The following is an 8582-nucleotide window of genomic DNA, read 5'->3' on the forward strand; positions in this document are numbered from 1 at the left end:
AGACAAGGATTAATTCAAATGATAATTACAGAAACTTTAATAGCAGTTCTGATTTGCACCGTTAGTTTACGGTGTAAAGACCAAAATCATCGACTTTTTATTTACAATGGACCATTTCAATTTAGTGTATATATAAGGGACTAAAACAATCCAACCCCACACATTAAGGACCATTTTGATCATGTTCTCTCCATTTTATATCGATTAACTCAACAAAATTAAAAAGAGAAAAGAATTCCCGAAATTATCCGCTCAACTTACTTTAGCACTTAAACTTAACTTCTATTTATTTATCCCCTTAACATTTTTAAAGTGTATTAGTTTCACCCCTCAAAACTGAATATCACTCTCACAATCGAGAGTGTGTTACACTCGTCCACACATCAATGCCACGTCAGAGTCACGCAAGCAAAATATTTTTTAAATATATATAAAATATAAATAAATATATATAAAGATTTTTAAATAAAAAAAATACAACCCCCAACCCCACCCCATTTTCTATCTTCTATCTTCTATCTTCTATCTTCTTCAACCCTCCCCCTCCCTCCATAATTTTCTATCTTCTTCAACCCCCCTTTCCTTTTTTTCTTTTTCTAGCCACCCCCGTCTACCCCCACCCCTGCAGATTATATACGCAGGAGGATAAACCAAGAACATAAATTGGAGGAGGGGGTGAACGAGCCGTTGACGTCTCCAATAACAATTAACAACAATTACATAAACATAGGAGGAGAAATCATGATCGGACCCCTATGGAGAAACTTGTCCATTGACGCAAAATCGACTCCTACCTCCCTTGATTTCACTTGTGAACACAACAACCAGCATCCAAAAATACTTCGTTCATCACCGGAGCTCATTGTTCCGGTGAACCAGCTCTGATGTCGCCCCCTTAAAATACAAAATCAGCGACCAAAAAATCGAACAATTGTTCCGATTCAGTCGACTCCCGCCGAAAAATAACAACAACCACTTGACCACCACCTATCTCTTTCTACTTCGTTGAAAAATGCACAAAACAAGTCGTTCATGTATCATGATCAAAACAGATAAAATTCAGTAGAGGAATCAAAAATCATAAATTCTACAATACAAACAGTAAGTTCAATGGATTCTCCTCTTCAAAAGGTAAGTAAATTGGGCTTGAATTCAGGCAAACCAAACTGTTGTCGACTGATGAGATTTGGATCACAATTTGAACTTTTGTAGAGATTATAAAATTGAGGAGATTATTTGACTTGTGAAGAATTAAATTGACTATATATTTCTTTCTTTTCTTCTCAATAATGAATTTTGAAAAAAGTATTATTGAAATTCACAACTTTTTCATATATGCTTTTTTCTTTCTTGAAGAAATATATTGATGAAGTGTGATAGAAATGGAGATAGAGAATTAGACGAAGGAGTAAGGAGATTGGGATCGCAGTGTATGAAGAAGATCAGAAGGGGTGAGGGTTTTGGGGCGAGGGGTGTGGGGTGCGGGTGAGGAAAAAGGGTTGGGTTTCTTTTTTTTTTATTTTATATATATAAGTGGGATCATTTCTCTTTTTTAATAAAATACGCGCTTTTTTTTTCTTTTTTTTTTTTAAATGTCATGTCAGTATTAGCGGCGATATTAATTTAATTTAAAGTTGTTAAGGGGGTAAATAAATGTATATTTAGTTAAAGTGTTAAAAGTAAGTTGAGCGAACAAGTTTAAAATATTTTTATGACTTTTCTAAATTAAAAAAAAATAAATTTAATGGACTAAAATAGAGATAATGCACAATTACTCCCTCCAAATTATATAGAAAATTGATGTGAAACATAACTTTAATAAAATGGGTAAAGTTTTTAAAGTTTAGGTGTATTTTTCACAATTTTCGCTATAGTTTAGTGGTGTAGTTGCGCTACGTCGCTAAAATATAAAAACAAGAGTAGCATCATTTACACCTTCAACAATGTCTCTAAACTGATTATTCTTAACTGTAAACCACCCATTCCCTCTTTCAAGAAGAGAAGAATTCACCAAGAAAGAACAATGCCAACTCTGAACCTGTTCACAAATGTACCAGTAGATGCAGTAGTTGCTTCTGATATTCTCAAGGATGCTACTAAAGCTGTTGCTAAAATCATTGGAAAACCTGAATCAGTTAAAACTCATTTTTCTCCCCCCAGCTGGGCTTTGTTGTTTTCATTCAAATTATTGACTTATACCTGTTTGATAATACTCCCCTGAGAAATATTTGTTAACTTGTTATTTGGTGGTAGTTATAAGTTATCTTTACTTGTAATAGTATGTTTGGAATGATATTGATTTAGTAGTAGGTTGATAATTCGAGCCATGTTGAAGTTTATAGAGGTTCCCGGGAGGATCAATAGTGTTTCCACTAGCCTCAACTTATGGCAGAAGTATTCAACCACTTGAGCAAGCCTCATTTGTTGCTAACACAGGTTTTTGAGTCCTGTGGAGTTTTTGTTTTACACACAAAGGTAAGGTATGCACACATTCTACTCTCCCCAGGCCTCACTCGTGGATTACATTAGGTATGCAGTTGTTGCGGAGTTTTAGTGTTTTGTTGTTGTTGGTATAACCATATGTTATCCGGAATCTACAACTTGCTCAGATTAGCGTTGTATAGGGTCCATTAAAGGGAGAACTCTCCTTACATTCTTTTCTCCATTGTCAAGCCAGATAGGGCCCATTGAAGAGCCAAGCGGTAAGGTTAAGAGTGAGACGGATTATCCATCTCACCACACTTGAGGGTCATGTGGAGGTTAAGTGGGAACATATTCACGGATGGGATAACAAGAAAAAGAAAAGAACTTTTACCTGGGTTTATCATTAAAGGGAAGCCCGGAGCATTAAGCTTTCTCTATGCCCGGGTCTGAGAAAACACCGAACGACAAGGGTCTTTTGTACGCAGCCTACTACAATCCGTTGCTTCCACAGCTCAAACCCGTGAACTTTACCAGTTGCGCCAAGGCTCGCCTACACCTAGATTTATCATTCTCCAAAAAAATAAAAAAGAACTTTTGTGTGGGGTTATCCATTAGTTTCATTTGTTCCTTTGTTCCTCCTTCAAAACATTGGTTGAGAAAGTGGTTCAAATCGTTGCTTTGTTTTTCCTAAATTTCTTTTCTTTATTTCCCTTCTTTTTACGAGTCATAGGTATATATAAACAACTGGGAAATTCTATTTATATACATACTTTTTCTTTATAGAAATTTTAAGCTTCATGTTAACTACAACAACATACCCAATGTATTCCCACGAAGTGGGGTCGGGGGCAGTTAACATATAGTTTCATGTAAACTATAAACTGAAAATTTTGAAGGAAATATTTACTTTAAGAAGGAGAAGATAATAGTAAAGGAGATAATTTTAAAAAATAGGGAAGTGAGATGAGTTTAAGATAGATTTAGCCCTTTTTCGTTCAAAACCATGAATGACCAGGTTAGCTATGAGAGACCAAGGTAGTTGTTTAGCTCTATAAATATTTACACCAATAACAGGAAGAATTCAGTATACTAGCACATGGTAGTAGGGAGAACATTGATGCTTAAATTGGACGTGAATTCGTATTTTCATGGGATTTGGACCTGAGACTGAGAACATCCACCTTGAACATTAGGATAAGTCTTCGTTGCCTATTGCTTGTAAATTATTGTTTGTTAATTTGAGATCATAACTGAAAGGAATTCTTCTTTGGTTTTCTATCACATTTATGTTGGTAGATTAGAAATGCAGAATCCAATAATTATGTGATACCGATTCTTGTGGCATGGAGAACTTTTGGGTTTTCCCCTTCGACTCTATATCTTTTTTTGCTAGTATAAGGGAAATATAAGTTCCTCTAAGCATGTCTTCACAGCAATAAAAGTAAATTTAGTACCCATTTTTCCCGTAAGGCTTCCAGCAATTGCGGGTGACTTAAATGCGGGTTATTTTTCATATTGCTGATTGTAATAACCAGAGTCTCCATGTATGAAGATGGAGTTTATTTAAGCAGAGCTTATACTGTGCAAAGTTTAGTATAATCTGATTATCGTTAGTTTCTCTCTATGGTAGAGTCAGTTTACTGTTGTGAAATTATGTTGACATAATTCTACTTGTTTTTCCCCAGTATGTGATGATCTTGTTGAATGGAGGAGTTCCTATTGCATTTGCTGGTACGGAAGCCCCTGCTGCATTTGGAGAATTAATCTCCATTGGAGGTCTTGGACCTAGTGTGAATGGCAAACTCAGTTCAACCATTGCAGAGATTCTTCAGACAAAGCTGTCAATAGACAGCGACAGATTCTATATAAAGTTTTATGATTCTCCAGTAAGTCTTTACAAGAAAAAAGGAGGAAATGGTCTTCTGCGTTCCCCCCACACACACCCCACCCCACCCCACCCCACACACACACCCCACACCCTCCAGGTTATGTGCAATGTTCTTCCCTTTGTCTTGAACAACTAAAGGAATCATTTACTGCTTGCCTTTTAGACACCTGGATTCAAACAGAACCAGTTCAATCAACACTAGCAAAGTTTAGACCTTGTTTATGTTTTTAAAAGTTGTGTGATATATTGAACTTATGTAAGTTACGAATATAAATTATAGCTGTAAACTTTGTTCTGATATTTGTGGAGAATAACTACTTAAAGTAACCATCTTGAAAACTACTTTCACGCTAATTATAGCTGAGGTTGAAGGATGTCCTTCTGTTGATTACTCCTAAACTACATTATTGCTAGGAATTTAGTAGTCCACAGTGTATGGAAAATCCTACTCATAACTGATTGCCGATTGGTTAAACTACCGATCTTGGGATGCATCGTGGAAATATCCTGCAATCCTATTGGAATTGACTCTATTTTTAATGGAATCTGTTCAACAAGAACAAAAAACTATGCATCAATCCCAGAGAAGTAACAAGAATCTGAATCCATGCATAATAAGTAAATACTCTACTTGTAACGTACTTTTTGGTTGCACTTGGCTATGCTCAACCAGCCCAAACTTGAGTTATTGCTGCATTTGGACGGGTTCTTGTGCATTAATCTCGTGTTGTCAATTCATTTTTTTATTTGACTGCGTTTACATCAATGTATAGGTTTTGTCGATGCTATATCTTAACCAAAAATCTCTTTTTCTTTGTATGCAGCGCCCATTTTTTGGGTTCAATGGCTCAACTTTTTGATGAGCCTGCTTAACTATAACTGCTCTGGGGTCTGGAGAAGGAATTTCTTGGTTGAGCAGCAGCTTAAGACTTCATTTGCTCTCAACTGTGACTGTCTCACAGAAGAAGTGAACCTTTCTGAAATGTTCAATTGTGATACTTTTATACACATATTGTGCAAGGTCTGTAAAAATTTTTGCTTGATTGCAGGTTTCGTAGCGCTAAGAAATAGAAAATTGTAATGCATATTTCAGCATTAACGAATGTCCAGCACAGGGCTACGTTCCAAATTTAGTTTCTGCTGTCCTCTAAACTAAAATCATTCTTAACAGATTTATATTACGTTCTTATACAAGTCAGAGTACAACCCTATGAATTTACATGTACAGTCCCTTGAACTGAGGGCTAATCTACAAGTTATAGAAGTACAAACTTACAATAACCATGGAATCTGATGTCTAATGGCCAGCAGGATAATTTGAAGAACACACCGATGTGATATTGTTTCAGCATTACTCTTTGGGAAGAAATAAATACAAGAGTGATGATGCATTGATGCTCACTCTGTTTCATAATAAGTGGTGTTTTTAGCTTGGGCACCCCTTAAGAAAACTACTCACTCCTAGAAAGTAAGAAGTGTTTTTACTAACTTAATCAAATGCCTCGACAAAAAGTAGTTCATTAACAGTTTTGTGGTTATGCAAAATTCCATTCATTTAAATTAGCGTATAATTGGAAGAAGAAAATCAATGCACTCTTGATTTTTGAGAAAGACCATTTGTTGTGAAATAAAATAAAAAGGGTAAAAACACCACTTACTTTGAAATGAAGTGTGGAACTACAGCTCCTTTGGGTGCTAATAAGCCTGAGATTTTCTTGTAATTTCTCACATCTTTCATTAACCATAGAGGAAAATTTATGTGTTTCTCAAGAACCACCGGCTCTGTTTGACATCAAAGCCTTTTTTCTGTAAAACTATGGTGTGCAAGTCAGATGTGAGCACCTCAATTGATTCAAAGGTATTACTATCTGCTACCAGCGCATAGATATCGGGTAACTGTCTCTATGAAGTCTTGAAAAGATGAAACGAAATACCCTAGTATTTTCACCTTCTCTAAAATTTTAAGTTAAAATCTCAGGATTCTCAATCCATTTTATTGACCACATCTTGTGATATGGTGATAAAAGATGAAACAAAATCCCCTAGTATTTTCACCTTCGCTAAAATTTTAAGTTTAAACATCAGGGTTCTCAATCCATTTTATTGACCACATTCTGTGATATGGTGATTTATTTGTCGAGATCAAGATGATATTGTTTGACCTTCAAAAATAAATAATCGAACTTTAATTAGATACATGTTACCTTTTTACTTATTTCGCTTTTGTAAGGTACAAAAGTGTCTTGTCTCCTAGTACTTATTTTGCTTTTATAGGGTACAAAAGTGTCTCTCCTAGTACTTATTTATAGACTATATTTCTAATGTATATGTTCCTTTTATCTGTGTCAATTTCTTTGTCATGATTGAGATTCATGTTGTCGACATTGATATCCTCTTAAAAGTGCAATGTAAAAGTTGGCCATGTGAGAAAAACACCGTGATAGATTAACTCCAACGTGGAGGATTAGTTTAATCTTTTGTTTCATTTATCTTTGCAAAAGATGAACATACATGAAAATTCTTACAGGTTACGAGACAACATATATGCACGAACTTTCGATTTGAGAGCGACAAATTTTAAAAGTGTGGATTTTCAGTCATGACTTCATTGTAATGTTATTATCAAAAGTAAAATTTTGCAATAGGTGCACTGGTTATTTATGAATCATCATAAATTGTTTTAACTTTGTTTGTGGTGTGTATATGCAGGGAAAACATCTCTAGGATAAATTTGCTATCATGAAACATGAAGGGGTTTGGGAAGTATAGTAATGACACATCCAACCATCATTTTAGGATTCAGTAATAGGCTAAACCATTAGTTCAGTGTTCAAACTCTGAGCAAAGACAACAGAAGAAGCAACAAAAGTCTATTTTATTTAAAAAATAAAAAAGAACAAGTTTCCATGTCTGACTACTAACTAACAGCAGACTAGAGGAAGTTGCTCGGATGGTCAACTCCCGCCCTAAAGTTGTATGTTCAAGTCACCAAAGGAGCAAAGAGGGTGAGGGCTTCTAGGGAGGGTAAAATTAGCACTTAACTAACAGAAATTTGTCTGAAATTTTTGAAGATTGAACGGTATTAGTATCGAGAGATAAGGTCATTGATTTGCCAAATGCTTCATTCAGCTCCTCCTAAGGGAGGGTTGGCTTCAGCATTGGCTGTTTGAGGTCCGACTCCTCCTTCAGAAGGCCCTGCGGCAAACGAGTCGGTTGCTGGATGAGGGTACATTACATTCTTGATCACAGAAAAGTAGAGATCAAAATCTGCTTTGTATTTAGAACAGTGTGCTTCAATCCACGTCTCAGCTACACTGGTCGACACGCTATCCTGGTTGTCCAGCCCATGCTCTTCAATGGTCGGACGAATTTCTTCATATACGGAATTGAGCTTTGAAGTGGCTTCATTTTTTATCCCCTGCATGACATTGGGAAAAAGGTTAAGAAGAATTACACAAAACGGCTTCAATTTTTATCCCTGCATGACATTGGCAAAAGTTTTACGAATACAATTAGGTTTTCCTTCCACAAAATCAGCGAGCATTTCATACCTACAGCTTCTACCTGGAAGCATTCTATCCAACCAGCCAACCCCCGTCAAGTTTTCGTGTAGCCTCTACCTCTCTCACAAGTGAAAGAGAATAGATAATGAGCCAAATCCACTGATAAATGCCAAAAGCATTTCCAACTTCCAAGGAGTTTCAACAACACATTACCATTCCGTGTTTGAAAACTCCTAGACACTACTACGATGCCATTGCTGTTATAAAACATGTAAAAACCTAACAGACACAGCTGCTATGCTCCAACAGAGAAAAGGACTCGGGCTGAGAGGTGGGAGGTTTGGATAATCAGTAGAACCTTGCAATCGTGATATATGTTTTCAGTTGTTGTGAGTTTAATTTCCCTGCTCATTTGGACTTACCACACTAAGCTCAAGCATGTTGTGTGCATATGGATCATGTTGCAGCAAATCATTAGTCAGATTAGCAGATATTATCAGAAATTGCGCAACTCAGGAAGGATCAACAAGGGAACACCACATAATTCCAAGTCTTGAAGACCTTTGAATTTTTTTAACAGGGATGAGCAGTTACTTGAAGCTTAGTTGGATATACAGAGGATCTTACACAGCTCAGTAAATAATAGTTGGAAAGAAAATATCATCTAGCATTTGATCTCCCTACCCTCTCTTCTCTCTCTTCCTCCCTACCCTCTCTCTCGCTCGCACCGGTCACCGGCCCCCGTCGCCGACCGTCGGCGCCGACCC

At 36.4% G+C, this 8582-nt stretch overlaps 2 protein-coding genes across 2 annotated transcripts in view; one reads left to right on the top strand and one right to left on the bottom strand.

Moving 5' to 3' along the window:
- Window positions 1–1568: 1568 nt before the first annotated feature.
- LOC107877786 (macrophage migration inhibitory factor homolog) lies at window positions 1569–5445 on the top strand. Its single transcript, XM_016724510.2, has 3 exons — window positions 1569–2134; window positions 4110–4310; window positions 5137–5445. The coding sequence occupies exons 1-3, from the start codon at window positions 2024–2026 to the stop codon at window positions 5170–5172; spliced, it is 348 nt and encodes a 115-aa protein (XP_016579996.1). The 5' UTR covers window positions 1569–2023; the 3' UTR covers window positions 5173–5445.
- Window positions 5446–7170: 1725 nt separating this feature from the next.
- Window positions 7171–8582, bottom strand: part of LOC107877787 (histone-lysine N-methyltransferase ASHH1) — an 18546-nt gene continuing 17134 nt past the window's right edge. Inside the window, exon 10 of the mRNA XM_047393962.1 lies at window positions 7171–7730. Within this exon, the coding sequence (XP_047249918.1) occupies window positions 7434–7730 (297 nt within the window). The 3' untranslated portion in view covers window positions 7171–7433. The remainder of the gene's footprint in view (window positions 7731–8582) is intronic.

This window comes from Capsicum annuum, chromosome 7, assembly GCF_002878395.1.
Source record: "Capsicum annuum cultivar UCD-10X-F1 chromosome 7, UCD10Xv1.1, whole genome shotgun sequence".
Classification (NCBI taxonomy): domain Eukaryota; kingdom Viridiplantae; phylum Streptophyta; class Magnoliopsida; order Solanales; family Solanaceae; genus Capsicum; species Capsicum annuum.

Excerpts from the sequence above, each read along its gene's own strand:
- LOC107877786 (XM_016724510.2), top strand. The coding sequence starts at position 2,024 with ATGCCAACTCTGAACCTGTTCACAAATGTACCAGTAGATGCAGTAGTT. Across the intron at positions 2,135-4,109 it reads TCATTGGAAAACCTGAATCA|TATGTGATGATCTTGTTGAA; the intron begins GTTAAAACTCAT and ends GTTTTTCCCCAG. Across the intron at positions 4,311-5,136 it reads TAAAGTTTTATGATTCTCCA|CGCCCATTTTTTGGGTTCAA; the intron begins GTAAGTCTTTAC and ends CTTTGTATGCAG.